This window comes from Colobus angolensis, unplaced genomic scaffold (genome assembly GCF_000951035.1).
Source record: "Colobus angolensis palliatus isolate OR3802 unplaced genomic scaffold, Cang.pa_1.0 Scaffold47, whole genome shotgun sequence".
Taxonomy (NCBI): Eukaryota; Metazoa; Chordata; class Mammalia; order Primates; family Cercopithecidae; genus Colobus; species Colobus angolensis.
Window position 1 is genome coordinate 267,816 of NW_012118154.1, and position 15,503 is coordinate 283,318.

At 62.6% G+C, this 15,503-nt stretch overlaps 2 protein-coding genes across 2 annotated transcripts in view; one reads left to right on the plus strand and one right to left on the minus strand.

Moving 5' to 3' along the window:
• The window catches only part of SPNS2 (spinster homolog 2 (Drosophila)), a 45,181-nt gene extending 36,377 nt beyond the window's left edge, over nucleotides 1-8,804 (plus strand). The window contains exons 6-15 of the mRNA XM_011958615.1: nucleotides 1,590-1,741; nucleotides 2,010-2,076; nucleotides 3,409-3,551; nucleotides 3,847-3,999; nucleotides 4,100-4,289; nucleotides 4,616-4,681; nucleotides 6,797-6,895; nucleotides 6,984-7,147; nucleotides 7,645-7,691; nucleotides 8,197-8,804. Of these exons, the coding sequence (XP_011814005.1) occupies nucleotides 1,590-1,741; nucleotides 2,010-2,076; nucleotides 3,409-3,551; nucleotides 3,847-3,999; nucleotides 4,100-4,289; nucleotides 4,616-4,681; nucleotides 6,797-6,895; nucleotides 6,984-7,147; nucleotides 7,645-7,687 (1,077 nt within the window). The 3' untranslated portion in view covers nucleotides 7,688-7,691; nucleotides 8,197-8,804. The remainder of the gene's footprint in view (nucleotides 1-1,589; nucleotides 1,742-2,009; nucleotides 2,077-3,408; nucleotides 3,552-3,846; nucleotides 4,000-4,099; nucleotides 4,290-4,615; nucleotides 4,682-6,796; nucleotides 6,896-6,983; nucleotides 7,148-7,644; nucleotides 7,692-8,196) is intronic.
• Nucleotides 8,805-9,649: 845 nt separating this feature from the next.
• Nucleotides 9,650-15,503, minus strand: part of MYBBP1A (MYB binding protein (P160) 1a) — a 17,303-nt gene continuing 11,449 nt past the window's right edge. The window contains exons 14-23 of the mRNA XM_011958616.1: nucleotides 15,458-15,502; nucleotides 15,202-15,372; nucleotides 14,967-15,124; nucleotides 13,479-13,731; nucleotides 13,185-13,310; nucleotides 13,033-13,101; nucleotides 12,356-12,463; nucleotides 12,029-12,130; nucleotides 10,914-11,050; nucleotides 9,650-10,720 (exon numbers count right to left, since the gene is read on the minus strand). Of these exons, the coding sequence (XP_011814006.1) occupies nucleotides 10,165-10,720; nucleotides 10,914-11,050; nucleotides 12,029-12,130; nucleotides 12,356-12,463; nucleotides 13,033-13,101; nucleotides 13,185-13,310; nucleotides 13,479-13,731; nucleotides 14,967-15,124; nucleotides 15,202-15,372; nucleotides 15,458-15,502 (1,725 nt within the window). The 3' untranslated portion in view covers nucleotides 9,650-10,164. The remainder of the gene's footprint in view (nucleotides 10,721-10,913; nucleotides 11,051-12,028; nucleotides 12,131-12,355; nucleotides 12,464-13,032; nucleotides 13,102-13,184; nucleotides 13,311-13,478; nucleotides 13,732-14,966; nucleotides 15,125-15,201; nucleotides 15,373-15,457; nucleotide 15,503) is intronic.

The window sequence follows — 15,503 nt, forward strand, 5'->3', positions numbered from 1 at the left end:
TTCTGTAACCCAGGCTGGAGTGCAGTGGTGCAATCTTGGCTTACTGCAACCTCCGCCTCCTGGGTTCAAGCAACTCTCTGCCTCAGCCTCCCCAGTAGCTGGGATCACACGTACCCGCCACCACGCCTGGCTAATTTTTGTATTTTTAGTAGAGATAGGACTTCACCGTCTTCACCAGGCTGGTCTTGAACTCTTGGCCTTCCAAAGTGCTGGGATTACAGGCGTGAGCCACCGTGCCTGGCCTGATTTTTATCTTATTTTCAATTTTTTTGTAGAGACAAGAGCTTGCTACGTTACCCAGGCTGGTCTCAAACTCCTGGCCTCAAGCAGTCCTCCTGCCACAGCTTCCTAAAGTGCTGGGATTATAGGCATGAGCCGCTGTGCCCAGCCTCATGTTTGTTCTTTAAAAGCACACAGAGGGCCGGATGTGGTGGCTCACGCCTGTAATCCCAGCACTTTGGGAGACAGAGGCAGGCAGATCAAGAGCATCCTGGCCAACATGGCGAAACCCCGTCTCGACAAAAATTCAAAAATTAGCTGGGTGTGGTGCTGGGTGCTTATAATCCCACCTCCTCAGGAGGCTGAGGCAAGAGAATCACTTGAACTTGAACCTGGGGGACAGAGGTTGCAGTAAGTGAGATGGCGCCACTGCACTCCAGCCTGAGCGACAGAGCAAGACTCCGTCTCAAATCAATACAAAAGAGACAAACGACCCAACAGAAAAACAGGCCAAGGCTGTAGGCAGGTGATTGCCAGGAAGAGAAACAGAGGCAAGGAGCTAAGGGCAAATAGGGAGATGGGGAGAGGGAGGAGGAGAGAAGCATGAAGGGGTCAGAGATGAGTCAACCCAGGCAGCACCTGCAGGCACAGCAGCCAGGAGCGAGGTGAGCAGATGGAGGGAAGTCAGGGAGAGCCGGGGGAGGGCTGGACGTGGGCGATGCTGGCCAGATGGGTGGCCAGGGTGGGGCTGGGGAAAGATGACCAGGCTGGGTTCTCAGGCCCCGGGCAACTGGGGCATGGAGAGAGCAGGTCCACATCAAAGGGGTCATGCTACCAGCAGCTGGCAGGGCTCCACCCTTCCCCGCTCAGCCAGGCTTTGCCCTTTGATGTGTACAGGGGGAGGGGTTCTGGGTCCCCTGGGCTTCCCTGCCAACTCCCCACTCCCCACTGGGCCCTCAGTGCTGCCAGGGCTGGCCCAGCCACCCAGCTTGGGACAGGGACAGAGTGGAGGGTGGTGGCTTGAGGCTCCCGAAGTGGAGTCAGAACCAGGGAGGAGGTCTCCCAGTTGGTGGAGTAGTGGAGACATAGGCTTGTGTCCCCAGTGCCTATGAGGACAGAGGGGCCTGCCAGGCTATCCCACTCTCAAGCTGGCATAGTCCCGGCCCCGTCAGACCCACTATACAGAGGGGTAAACTGAGGCCCAGAGTGGCCGGGGAGGTGGTCTTCACGGAGGTGCAGCCCACCAGCACCCTCACCCTTCTCTCGCCTGGCTCCTGGGCCCTGCAGGGGGAGGGAGCAAAGTGGGAACAAGGGATGAGAGGCAGATAATGGGTAGCTGGTCCCCCAGCATCCTCCACCCCTCCCCACAGTACTTCTGGCTGTTGGTCCTGTCCCGGGGACTGGTGGGCATCGGTGAGGCCAGCTACTCCACCATCGCCCCCACTATCATTGGCGACCTCTTCACCAAGAACACGCGTACGCTCATGCTGTCCGTCTTCTACTTCGCCATCCCACTGGGCAGGTGAGAGCGGGAGATGCCAGGGGCTGGGTGAGGATCTGGGCAAGGTTCCTTTGGACTTTGAGTGCTCCCACTCCCTGGGGTTCTGGCCCAGGTGGGCGCCCTCAGAGAACTCAACATGTAGGTGATCAGCCTTTGAGAAATGCCTGGACCTGCTCCCTGGCCAGCTGGCCGGGTGGGGAGGGTGGGCAGCCTGCCTTGCAGACCAGCAGGCACTCCCTGTCCCTAGCCCCTGTCTCTGCTCAGCCTGACGTGTCTCTCTTCTCTGCAGTGGCCTGGGCTACATCACTGGCTCCAGCGTGAAGCAGGCAGCCGGAGACTGGCACTGGGCGTTGCGGGTAAGGCCTACGTCCCTTCCCACGAGGACACTCTTCAGTCCAGACCTCGCCCCAGGGTTGCCCAGAGATGTATCCCAGGCTAGGACACAGGCCTCTAGCATTCCTCCCCCAGCTGCCTGGACTCTGAAATCCCTGCCCTTCCAGATGACTCCAGATTGAGGTGTCAGAGCCAGACACAGCCCTGCCACCTTCAAGGCCCCCAGGCTGAGGGTTGGAATCTCCCGCCCGGGAGTCCCAGGTTGAGAGAATCAAGGATTCTCCCACCACGTCAGGAAATTCCAGGTCCATGGCGGAGCTTCCTGCTTCCAGCCCTGGCACTGTGCTAGGGTAAGGCTGGGACAAGACCTCTGTGTGGGGGCCCCAGGATCTGGAGCCACTTCCTGTCTCGCTGGGTTTGGGGCACGTTACCAGGGCCCCAGGACAGTGCAATCGGAGGAAACAGAGATCCCCAGTCTCTCAGAGGGGCGGAAGCCTAAGACAAAGTGTTTTTTCCTAAAAGCAGGAAGGAAGCGGCCTCCGTGGAATTTCTTAGTGTGGGTGGGGGACGGGGAGGGGGGGGGGGGGCGCGAGGGAGGCCGCAGGCAGAGGAACTCCCCATCCCAGGGGCGTCCAGTCCCGGGGGCAGGAGGGAGATTGTTCTAGGGGGCTGGGGAGATGGAATCCAGGCTGCCAGGATGTCACCCTCCCCTCCGGAGAGAAGCCGGGGGCCTTGGAAGTTCTGTTCTGGAAAATGGGCTGGACACAGGGAAGATCCAAAAGGGCCCATGAGCCTCTGTGGGGCCTGCGTGGGCCGCCCCCCAAATGCCAGCCCACCTGATCTGTCAGTCTGACACTTCATACCCGGACAGCACCTTCCCAGGGCCCCGCGACTGAGGAACCTACCTGGGGAACCTTCTCCAGGAATTATCTCCTCCCTCAAAGTCATCATCCCAGCTGGCTATCTACTTATCTTCCATTCCTCTGTCCATCCATCCGTCCCTCCCTCCCTCCCTCCGTCCATCTCTCCATCCACCTCTTTAGCCATCTCTTCTCCATCCCTCCATCCATCGCTCCACTCACCCACCCCTCCTTCTTCCTTCAGTCTGCCCGGCTTCCCTGTACCCTCCCATTCTGGTCCTGCCCCTGGTCTGGACCGTCCATCTCAAGCCTCCAGTCTCTTGACTGACCTGAGCCCCAGCTTTTCTCAGCAGCCCAGTTAGGAAGACTGGGCAGATACCAGCTCAGGGGAGACCCCTAGGGCCTAGAGAAGGCACGCCTTGCCTGAGTCCCTCCTCCTGCAGCAGGGACGAGGCTCACTGGGCCCTGGTGTCCTAACTTCCTGCTCCCTGGCAGGTGTCCCCTGTCCTGGGCATGATCACAGGAACACTCATCCTCATCCTGGTCCCGGCCACTAAAAGGGGCCATGCTGACCAACTCGGGGACCAGCTCAAGACCCGGACCTCATGGCTCCGAGATATGAAGGCCCTGATTCGAAAGTGAGTACCGTGGGAAGGGGTCTGGTGGGAAGAGGGAAGGGTGCTGAGATGAGAGGGCCTCTCCCTGCAGGGCAGCCCACCAGCACCCTCAGCCAGACACCCCACCATCTCTGCTGTCTCAGTGCTAGGAGGGACATTTTGGCCTCTAGAATCCATTATTCCTGCAGCCTGAACCCTCACCCTGGAGCCTGTAAGACAAGGCATTTGGAGCCTCCTGTCCCCCAGTGCATGGGGCTGCTATGGGGGGCTGAAGGAGGTCCCTGAGCTCAGTGTCACTGCCTGGCCTCTTCCCCAGCCGCAGCTACGTCTTCTCCTCCCTGGCCACGTCGGCTGTCTCCTTCGCCACAGGGGCCCTGGGCATGTGGATCCCGCTCTACCTGCACCGCGCCCAAGTTGTGCAGAAGACAGCGGAGACATGCAACAGCCCGCCCTGTGGAGCCAAGGACAGGTGGGGCCCCGCGGGGTGGGCCCGGGGCTGGTGAGGAACCTCGGACGGGAGAGCCCCTCAGCCCCCTCAACTCATGCCCCACTGTCCTCTGTCCCCACAGTCTCATCTTTGGGGCCATCACCTGCTTTACGGGTTTTCTGGGTGTGGTCACGGGTGCGGGAGCCACGCGCTGGTGCCGCCTGAAGACGCAGCGGGCCGACCCACTGGTGTGTGCTGTGGGCATGCTGGGCTCTGCCATCTTCATCTGCCTGATCTTCGTGGCTGCCAAGAGCAGCATCGTAGGGGCCTATGTGAGTGCGGGGAAGCTGGACCTGGGCCACGGGAGGGTCTGGAACAGGACATTGTCTGACTCGCTGGACTTTCCCTTCCCTCGGGGAGGCTCCTGGTCTCTGGCTGCCCCTGCTCATCCTCAGCCTGGCCACGGCCTGTCCAGGGCCTCTAGGTGCCTCAGGGCCGTGGGGATGGCTTGAAGTCTCCGGTTAGCCCATGAATGGATGTGGGCCCGGGAGGGGTGAGGATCTGTGGGCTCCCTGCCGGCAGCCAGTGTGTAGGGAGCAGGCTGCAGTTGCTGTGGATGGAGGCACCCCTAATGGTGGCTTTGCATTCTCCCGGGCAGATCTGTATCTTCATCGGGGAGACGCTGCTGTTTTCTAACTGGGCCATCACTGCAGACATCCTCATGGTGAGCCAGGCAGGCCGAGGTCACCTTGTGCTGTGGATCCAGGCCCCTTGACCTCACAGGGGTGGCTGGGGAGGGCCGGTGAAGGGGTGGGAGAGCGGGTAGGGTGTGGTGGGGAAGGCAGGCCTGCCAGGAATATGAGCCCAGAGGCAGGGAGGGGATCCGAGTCTGGGGTCTGCCTCTGGACAGGGCGGGAGAACAGGGTTGGGCAGGCAGAGCAAGATGTGGGGACCAAGTGGGAGAGGAGGTCTCGAGGCTCAGGTTAGTGTCTGGGAGGCTGGCAGTGCCAGGCTGGCACTGAGGTGGTGCTGCCTGCCAGCACTCCCCCCTGGCCCCCGGGTCTGAGCGTCTATGGTCTCTGCCCTCACTGCTCAGCCTGGCTCCCAGGCGTGCCTGCGGCTGCGTCCGGGCAGACAGAGGCTGTCTTCACAGGGCCAACAATGGGCTCTAGACCAGCCAACCAGGGACAAAGGGCTGTCTGAGCAGCCAGCAGGGGCTTGGGTCCCTGGGTGGGGATGGGAGCACCCTGGGAGGAGCCAGGAGTGGGGCTAGGGATTTGTGACCATCTGGGGGTGGCAGGGGTGAGTGTGACACTTGGTCCCGTGGCCAGGGGAGAGTATCTGGGAGGTGTCAGGGCAGAGAGGAAGGACTCAGCAGTGGACTCTCAGGGTGCTCGGGGTTGGGTGCCCCAGCATGGGATAACCCTGGAGATGAGTCTGCCAGGCACTGCAGCCCCTCCACTTCGGGAAGCCTGCCTCACCCCACCCCAAGCCTCCCAGCATATCCGCTACCCCTGAGTGTATGGGCTGGGGCAGTGGCAGGGGTGTGCAACGGTCACTGCACAGGCCCAGCGTGCAAGGGAGGAGTGAGTGCAGATCCGGTGCTGTTGGTGCTGGGCAGGACCCCTCCCTTGCCTCCACCCCCAGGGAGCCCCTGGCAACTGCCGGCAGGATCAGGGTCCCAGGGAAATCGTGTCCCCGTTTATTAAGTGTCACAGCTTATTCCTGCTGGAAACGGGGCCACTCGGTTTCATCAGGTTCAGGCCTCTTTCTACCCGGGGCCCCCACCTCCCGCAATGGGATGCCCCGTGGGTGCTGGCTGCTTGCACACAGTAAGGCTGGTGCTCCGAGAAGGCAAGGCAGCCGGAGTTCGGGGCACAGGGGCTGCCTGGGCACCCACAGAGCTGGCTGTGCCTAGCCCACCTCCACCCCAGCCCCTCCTGACTCTGGCCTGCCCAGCTTTGAAGCAAAGCTCCTGTGGGTCGGGGCCTGCTTGGTCTGATGGGGATCTGGGGCCCAGCAAGGCCTGGCATTCAGTGCTGAGGGTGCCCATGGGTGCGAGTGGAGGCTCTTCCAGGCAGGGGCCTGCCTCACCAGCTCCCATCTCGGGCCAGTCAAGGCCTCACTTGGTCTTCAGAGAGGGGACGGAACCAAGATGGGTCTTTAGCTTGTTGGGAGGTGAGGACAAATGGCCACAGCTGGGGTTCGGGTTCCCTCGGGAACATGTGCCTCTCTCTGGACCTCAGTGTCCCCATGACCCAGGGCCAAGGGCAGAAGCCAAGGCACCCTGGTCTCAGGAATGGAGCAGGAGCCCCGCTAGGAAGGCGGCAGCGTGGCCATCCCTGATGTCTCGGGTACTCCAAGACTTGGAGGGCTCTGGGTTAACGGCCTCTAGTGACTGGCACCTGCGCAACCCCCAAAGTATCCTCCCTTGACCGCATGTAGCTGGGAGGGAGGTGAAGATTGTCATTTCCCAGAGGTGTCCTGGCGGGGGCAGCAGGTTTGAGGCCAGTGATGCTTTCAGTCTGGGGCAGGCTGCAGTGGGCTGGGTGGGAGGTGCGGAAGGCCCTGGGGCTGAGGGGGTGACTGCAGCTGTGTGTGGGTGGGAGGGGCTCAGGGAGGAGAGGGGTGACTGGTGGGAGAGGAGCAGCCAGGCTGGTGGGGTGGGCAGTAGAGGGGACTGTGGGGAGGAGGTAGGGCCCAGAGGGGAGAGGTGTCAAGACCCAGGGCAGGAGTGAGTCTGAGGGTGTGGGGGCTTCAGTAGCGCCATGGCCTGGGGCTGGGGCCAGGCGGGCGGGCCTGGCTCCTCTGGCCGCTGAACTGCCTGCCTGTTCCGCAGTACGTGGTCATCCCCACCCGGCGGGCCACTGCTGTGGCCTTACAGAGCTTCACCTCCCACTTGCTGGGGGATGCCGGGAGCCCCTACCTCATTGGCTTTGTGAGTAACCCCGGGGTGGGGCTGGCCTGGGGAGGTTGGGGGGCTTCAGGAGGGCTCTACCCTGACATCCACCCCCAAATCCTCACAGATCTCAGACCTAATCCGCCAGAGCACCAAGGACTCCCCGCTCTGGGAGTTCCTGAGCCTGGGCTACGCGCTCATGCTCTGCCCCTTCATCGTGGTCCTGGGCGGCATGTTCTTCCTCGCCACTGCTCTCTTCTTCCTCAGCGACCGCGCCAAGGCTGAGCAGCAGTGAGTGGGGGTGAGGGAAGGCCTGCTGTGCCTGCTGGGAAGCAGGGACCGTGACAACCCCTGGGAGCCCTGCCTGGGGATGGGTGGGGGAGGGTACAGACCTCCCATGCACCAGTGGGTAACCCGGTTGCTGGGGTCCAGCCCCCGGGCCTTCCCATGCCTCTGGGGCTCAGCACCAGGGTCAGCCTGGAGCTGTGGGGGGCCACAGGGGTGGCCGGTGGGTCCAGACTTGGGTTTGGCTCTGGACTTAGTGGTTTTCAAAGCTGGGGCCCCCCTCCCCTTCCCCTTCCTCTCACTTTGACTTTTCTCCTTTCCTCTTTACTCCTGTCTCTCTCTCCTCTCCCCACCCCTGGGCTCTCCCACCTCCCCCTGGGGCTGACGAGGTCCCTGCCCAGCGCCTCCGGTCAGCTGGCCCCCAGGACGCGATGTGCCAGAGCAGTGCCCGGGCCCGGCCCCCGCTGATGCGCCGCCCTGACCCCCGCCCGTCTCTCCCCCAGGGTGAACCAGCTGGTGATACCGCCCGCATCTGTGAAAGTCTGAGATGGTGAGTGCAGGCCGGGATGCCCGCAGGGGCTCCCTGCAGAAGGGGGAAAGCCAGGGTGAGGCGACAAGGAGCACTTTTCCTCCGGAGTCCTGCCCCAGCACATCCCACCAACCCTGAGCTTGGTCTCTGAAGATGTTGCCAGAATTTACTGATGGAGCCATGGGTGGGACAGCAGGCTTCTTCTTCCAGTAAATGAGCTCCCCTTTCCTTCCTTCTAAGGGCTGGGTGGGGCCTCACATAGGTCAGGGCCAGGACTGGCCAGGAACTCCCCACTCTGTCCGGACTTCTGTTCTCCCAGATCCTCCTAGATGTACCAGGGCCTGACTCCTTGGACCTTCCCTCTGGGAGCTCTAGCTTCCCAGCAGCATCAGACCCAGGGTCACAGCCCCAAGTCCAGGGGAAGGCCTGCGTCTCCAAACAGCAAGAAAAGGGAAGAGGGGAGGGCAGCCGTGGAATGGGCCTCACTCACTAAGCCCCACTTCTGACCTAACACCCCTTTCCCCAGGTGCCATTGGGACAATGAAGAACTCACATTCCCACCTCGTCTGGGAGGCGTCCAACAGCGTCCGGGACCGGCTGGGCTGCCCCAAAGCTTTCTGTGTGATCCACGGCTAGGCAGCCACCCTCTCTGGCCTGGGCCTGCTGAGTGGCCCTGGCATCAAGAAGAGGCTGTGTCCTCAGTTACCCTGGAAGGATGTGTGTGTTGGAGCCACATGGTTGGACAGATTCCCAGCCCTAGGTTTGGGCTGCAGGGCCCCTGGGGCCAAGGAAGAAGACAGCCCCAAGTGGGTGTCCGGGGAGAGCCTGGCCTGCCACCAGCTTATGTGATCTTGGGCAAGTCCCTGCCCTCCCTAGAACGAAGGGCCAGGGGGCTGCACTTTCCCACACAACTTGCTGGGCAAAGCAGGATCTGCAGCTTTGAAGACTCAACAGACCCTGGACCTTACAGAGAGCAGGTGGCCCAGGCCTCAGGGCGGCAGTCCCGACTTTGAGGCTCACGTAAGGGCCTGGTGTGCCGGGACCACTGCTTCTCAGCTGGGCCTCAGACCTTGGGGATATCGGACTCAACCTGGCAACTGAAGCTGGGCACCCAAGTCGCTGGGTACTCCCTGGCCTGGCTGGTCTCTCTGGAGGACACTCACTATCTCGGGTTGGCTCCTAGCCTGGAGGTCCCAGATGGGGACTGTTCTGACAAGCTGGCATTACCAGGGGTGAAGGCCCTGGCTGCAGCTGTACACCACCTGTGCCCCCAGGCTCGAGGTCTCTAGGAGGTACACACCAGCCCACCTCTGCAGGGCTCCTCCCCCTGCCACCACCCCCCAAGCCAGGAACCCACTCCCTCCCTGAGGCTGAGCCAAGCCTTTTCCAGGGGCAGGGCCCAGGAGACCATTCCCAGAATCCATGGGGCAGTAGCCAGGGCTCCGGCTGCTGGAGGGAGGAAGCAGCCATCCACAGAGCTTCCTGCCCCGGAGCTGAGGCCGAGGCCCCCGGGAGACGCCAGCCCCTACCCGCTGGTATTCCATCAAATGACCCCGGGCGCCAGGCCTGCGATCACCCATGTCCCATCCGTGCACACACCAGGATGCAGCTGCCACCTTCACACCAGCCCCAACCCGCTTTGGGGGAGCTTACCTCCTGCATCACACACTCCCTGCACATCTGCTGCGATCAAGGTGGTTCTGGCGCGGGGGGCACCCTTGTGGCCAACAGGAGACCCCAAGAGCCGGCTTGAACAATGCTCTTCTTGCCCCTTCGTTACTGGCTGGCTGTGGCTTCAGTGGTGTGTAAGCTAGTGGAATACCCACCCACCAAGCTCTGGGGTACCCTGGGGGTCTGACAGGAGGATGGGGTGGGGGTAGTATCCCCCAGAGACCAGCCTCCACCCCCCCCAACTCCAGCCTCAGCCTCAGCGGGGCCCCAGCGATGTTTTCTTGTTGTACAAGAACCAGGTCCGAGTGTTGCCTCCTCTTCCTTCCGGAAGCCAAACTGCTCCTTTATTTTTTAGGGCTGCTGATTGTGAATCTCAGAGTCTTAAGAGAGAAGCCAAATATATTCCTCTTGTAAATGAAGAAATAAACCTATTTAAATCACCCCCTGGTGGTTCCCTCACAGCAGAAAGGCCTGGGGGCGGGGGGGGGGGTGGCAGGCAGGAGTGATGGTCACACCCGTACCTAGCCTGCAGCCAGTGTGTCGACCTGCACCCACCCAGGCGAACACCAGAGCCCTGCACATGGCCCCGGAGCCGAGGTCCCAGCCCAGAACCGGGGGCGGGGAGGTCTCTGCACCCTGGGACCCCTGTAGGAATGGCTTAGGCTGTGCTTGCCTAGGCAGGTGGCGAGACACCCTCCCCAGTGGCAGAGCCAGTGCCATAGAAGCAGCTTGCCTATTAAATCATGGTTAAAAAAAAAAAAAAAAAAAAAAAAGGAGTCTCAGACAGATGGAGGCAGGGGCCGAGGGTGGCCTGTGCCTGTGCTCAGGACTTCCCCGCCTTCCTCAGTTGCGCTTTCTTCTTCTTGGCCCCACTCTGAAGCAAGCTGGGACTCCTGATGACCAAAGACAGCCTTGCCTTTTTCCGTGCCGGCGCAGACAGTGGTGATTTGCCCAAGACCCCCTTTTTGGGAAGAGCCTTCTGATGCTGCTTTTGGCCTGCAGGTTCCACGGCGGACCTGGGAGCTCCATTCACCTGGGACGGCTTCTGGTTTTTCTTCTGCAGTTCTGGGGATTTGGCAGGGGTGCTGGGGCTCAGGGTGGGGGTGCCAGGGGCTGGACTCTTGGTGGCAGGCATCCTGTTTGCCTGGGCCGGGACCTTGGCCTTTGTCCTGTTCCTCTTCTTCCTGCCCATGCTGGGGGGCTGGCTCCCGCCGGTGGCTGCAGGCGTACCATCCTCTGCTAGCGTGCCATCCTCTGACTTGCGTTTCTTGCGCTTCTTTGTCTCTGGCAAGAATCCCTTTTTCTTCCGCTTCTTGCTGATGGGGCTCTGGGTGGCACTGGGGACCTCCTTGGCACCCTTCTTTTCCAACTTGGGGCGCCTGAAGGGAAGTGAGCAAGGGAAGAAGGTGCCCAGTGAGGGCAGCAGCCACCGCCACCGCCACCTGGGTCCTGTGGGGCCCCAGAGGCCTACGGCTCCCGCATCTGAGCATGCGCTTGAGCGCGTACATGTGCAACAGCGTGAGGGTGTTCCCAGCCCCTGCCCCAGGTGTGCGTCCCCCTCCCAGAACCTACTGGACTCCCAGGGTTTTCATGGCCTGCCAGTAGAGGTCGTGTAGGCGGCTGGAGCCGGTGGAGTGTGCCCCCTGCTGTAGGCTCTGCTGTTGCCCCTGCAGCACGCCCAGGAGCACCGTCAGGTCTAAGGTCAGCTTCTGCAGAGGGTGGGAAGGCAGAGCTATGGGCAGAGCTGTGGGCAGAGCTGTGGGCAGGGCCTCTCCCGGGCTCCCAGTCTTCCCACCTTTGCCCTGCTGCTGCCTCACCAGTGACCCTTGCCCCTTTCCGGGCCTCAGCCTCTCCTTCTGCCTGTTAAGTCGTCCGTGTCTCTCACCCAGGGAGGAAACACGCACCCCAGGTGTTGGTTCTCCTCCTTCCCATAGCCGAAGGCCTGGTCTCAGAGTCTCGGTGTCCTCCCGTCCAGCAGTGGCCCTGGCCCGCCCACCTCCAAGAGGGCCACTCCCCATCACTCCATCACCACAGGGCTGCCAAGCCCTTCCCCACCCACCCCTGCCACCTTCCTGCACATCCTGAATGGGTTATTGTTGGAATCCGCTGGCTTCCAGGAGCCCTGCTCTCCCGACTTCCTGTCACCCAGTGTTGTAAGGCCCTGTCCTGGGCCCCGCCTCTGCCTGCCAGCACACCGTTGGCAAGCTCTCCCTCCACAAGGGCTGACTCGCACCAATGCTGAAGACTCCCAAACGCTGCCCTCTCGGCCAGACCCGGGGACCCAGATGGCCACCTCCAGCTGCCTCCTGGCCCTGCCCTCGTGGCCACCCACACCCCTGCGCCAGGCCTGAAAACCTGGCTGCCCACCCTGGATGTTCTCCAACCCTTCCAGTCTCCAGCCCTGCCAGCCCCCTCTCAGCTTTCTCAATGGATGCGACAGCACCACACCCTCTCACCCTGCCCTGCAGGAGGAGGACAGGGTGGCACAGTCCCTTCCCAAGCCACTCACCCATCCATGGTTCGGTAACTGCTCAAATGACAACCCAGAGCCCTGGCCCAGGCGCTCCCAAGCTTCCCCACATGACCCCCATCCCCACAGTCCAGCCTGGGCATGGCACTGCTGCCCAGGAGGCTCCGAGGCCCCCAGGAGGAACCCCAACACGACCCCAGACTGGGCCCTGCCTCACCTCCTGTTTGCAGGTCCTGAAGAGAGTGTTGAGCAGCTCCAGGGAGGACAGTGCCTGCTGGTGTTCCGCCTTGGTCTGTGCCTCCCCCAGCACGCACAGGTTCTAGGGCAGGGTGGCCAGGCTGAGGCACTCCGGAGAGCTGCTCAAAGCCTTTCTGTTTCCCAGCCGGGACTAGGGCCCAGAGGCAGGGACCGTCTCCTGGAACAACCCCAGTTCCCCCCACTCCGGACTCAGGCTCCAATCCTCACTTCTCTCCCAGAGATCGGAGAACTCTCCCAGAGAACTGATGCTGAGGGGGCAGGGAAAGGGGCGCCCCCCGGCTGTTACCTCAGTGACCTTTGCTAGGACCTGGCCCATCAGCTGCTTCCACTCGGGGTCCTCAAAGCACGACCTCACCTCCCGCATGGACAGGGTCTTCTGGAGCAGCAGGCAGGCCTGTGGTTGGGCAAAGGTGGGTGGCCGGAGCCTCGGCACATTGGGTGCGCACGGCTCAGGATGCGTGAGGGCTCGGGGCCTGCCAGGCGCTACCGGGGGCAGTGTGCGAGGCTGCCTGCTGCTCTGGGCTCTGTGGCCACCTGCTCCCATGCCTTCGTGTGCAGGTGGGGACCCCAAGACCTCCCAGCTGGACAGAGGTGGGACCTCAGGTTGGGACAATTCCTGCCCATTACTGGCTTAATGCCATCTTCCTCCAGCCTGCCCCCGACAGCGCTGGCACCTGAGCAGATGCTACCAGGGACGTCCTCTGTGTGGCAGGACGGGCAGCAGTGGCTGTGGGAATGAGGTCGGCCCTGCCCTCTCCGCTCCTCTGTGTTCAAGGTGTGGCAGGGGCCAGGGCATGGCCACCCCCATCAGAGAGCGTGTACCACAGTCAAGCCAGTGGGGCAGGGACGGCTGTGCCCGTGCTCACCAGGGCAGCGCTCTGGGGCCTCACAATATCCAGTCAGAAGAGGGTTAAGCGGGTTAATTCAGACAGGCCCTGGGCTGGGAGCTGGGAAGTCTCTTACCTGATGGCGGGGCCGCACTGGGCCTGTGACATGCTGGACCAGGATGGGGAGAAGGCTCTTACAGAGAACCTGGTGGGGAGTGACAAGGGCTGTGAGGTGCAGGCTGGACTGAGCAGGGGCCCCGAGTAAGCAGGGCAGGCCCCAACACTCACCGGGTGCCGGGAGAAGAGGCTGAGGAACATGGGAACTGTGAGGGGGCTGTTGCGCTTGGTCAGGAAGGAGCTCAGCGCTGATGAGTACACCCGGGTCACCAGGTTCAAGTCCAAGCAGCTGGCAGCCTAGGCCAGGTGAGAGAGGGCTGGGTGAGGCCAGGAGAGGGGTCCCTGGGATGGGAGCAGAGCCTGGCCTCCCTCCAGAAGGCTGAGGGTTGGGCCCTGGGGAAGTCCCGGCCTCCCCTCCCTGGCTGTGAAATGCCTGTGGCTGCTCCTGGGCCAGGCCCTGCTCACCTGCGGGCCCGTGGGCATGGGGCTGGGGTCAGTGCCGGCTTTCTGCTTCTCCCGTGTCTCACGCACGCAGCCCTCGGCAGTGTTGCCCTTCAAGACCCGGAGCAGGTAGAGAGAGGCGTTGAAGTGGTAGAGGGCGGTGGGGGAGTCGGGCTGGCGGCCAGCCTGCTGCACCAACCGCTCCACCTGGGCATGCAGTGCCTCTGCGCGCTCACCCAAGTCGTGGCAGTAGCGCCGGGCACGGCACAGGTGGTGCCTGTGGGTGGTGAGGACGAGAGCTGGTCACAACATTCTCAGTCCACCCTGCTCCGCCAAGCAGAGCCAGCCTAAGTCCCACTTTACAGGTGGGGAAACAGACCTAGAAGGCAGAGGCGACCCAGGCCACGGAGAAAGGCCCAGAGCCGCCTGCAGGCTGCTTGGAAGCTGTGTGGGCTCAGCATGCTTGGGTGAGCGGAGCACCCCAGGGGAGAACAGAACAGCTGCCTGAGCGGAGGCTGCACCAAGGGCCACCCACCCGCCTGGGGCACCCTTCCCGCCCACACTTGTCTCTCGTGGGGCCGTGGCCTCCAGGCCTTGTGTAAAGACAGACAAGGGTTCGTGTGCTCAGACCCCTATGTGGCCCTGCGGGGCTGGGGACACAATGGGGCAAGAGGCAGGATGGTCAACGAACACTGTCCACGCACGCTGGCAGAACTATCTGAGAAGGCGTGGCCTGGGCGGGCCTGGGATTGTGAAGAATGCACTGCCAGTCACACTCCCCACCCCCTCCAGACTACCCATGCAGCGCCCGGGTCCCAGGCCTTCACCTCCCCAGCACCTGAGCTCTGAAGGCAGGTCTACCTGGCACCTGCCTGTCTCCCCCATGCCTGTCCCTGCCTCCAGCACGGCACCTCCCAAACCCTTCTCTGCGCTGCCAGCCATTTCTGAAAAGGGAAACCAGACCCAGACCCTTCCCCACACCAATGTTCTTGCTGATAATGCCTCCATGGCCCCCAGCACTGCTAGGGTCAGGGCCTGCGAGGGTGCAGGGGCCCGTGGCCTCGCTGCTCACCTGACCTTCCAGCTGCGTGTCTGACCGGCTCCTGTCAGGATGCTCTTCCTCCCTTTCTGCCCTGCCCAAGGCCTCCCAGCCTGCCAAACTCATGCACTCTACACCTCTGACGACTGGGTTGGGTGTCCCCTGCCACAGATGCTCTCACTGTCCCCCTCCACCCCCAGCACAGCCCCACTCGAGACTGTCAAGGGCAGGGTTGGCCCCCAGCTCCAGGGCACTGCTGGCACTGTGTCAGGAGAACGCGGGGATGAAGCAAGGACTGTGGGATTCACTGAATGACATGTGCCTCTAGGGCTGAGCGGGGAGCCTGCAAGCTGGGGGCCCAGGTTGGAAGCCTGGCTCCCTCCTTCCTGTGCAGACAGCAAGCCTAGAGCTCTGGCCCTCCTGCGCCTGGAGGCTGCCGGCCACACCTGCCCGCCCTGCCCCACTGCACTCACGTGAAGATGCGCGCCGTCTTGTGCAGAAGGTCCTGCTCCTGTTTGGAGTTGCTGCTGCGCAGGCTACGCCGGATGATGCTCAGCAGCGGCTCCAGCAGCTCCAGGACCAGGGCATTCTCAGGCTGCTTGGTCACTAGCACCTCCACCAGGTCCAGCACCTGTGGCCGGGAGGGCAGGTCAGCAACACGGGGGCAGGTGCCTGGGGAGGCAGGGGGCAGTCCGCCCCCAGGCTCACCCGGATCTGGAAGTCGCGCCTAAGCGCCTTCTCCTTCTGCAGCTTGTTCTTCTCATCTCGCCGGGCCTGGACACGCAGCTTCTGCTCGGCAAAGAGGCTGGCGAGGCTCTGGTCCAGGGCCATCATGGCCTCGTCCCCAAGCTCCTCCTCATCCTCACTGTCCTCTCCACCCTGAGGGACAAGCTCAGCGGTCAGCCTGGCCTCGGGCGGGCACACAATACAGGGACACCTGAGCCCTCCTCAGCCCCCGGCTCACCAGTGCCTTCCCAGCCTGCAGCACGGACATCAGCTGCTCGCGGAAG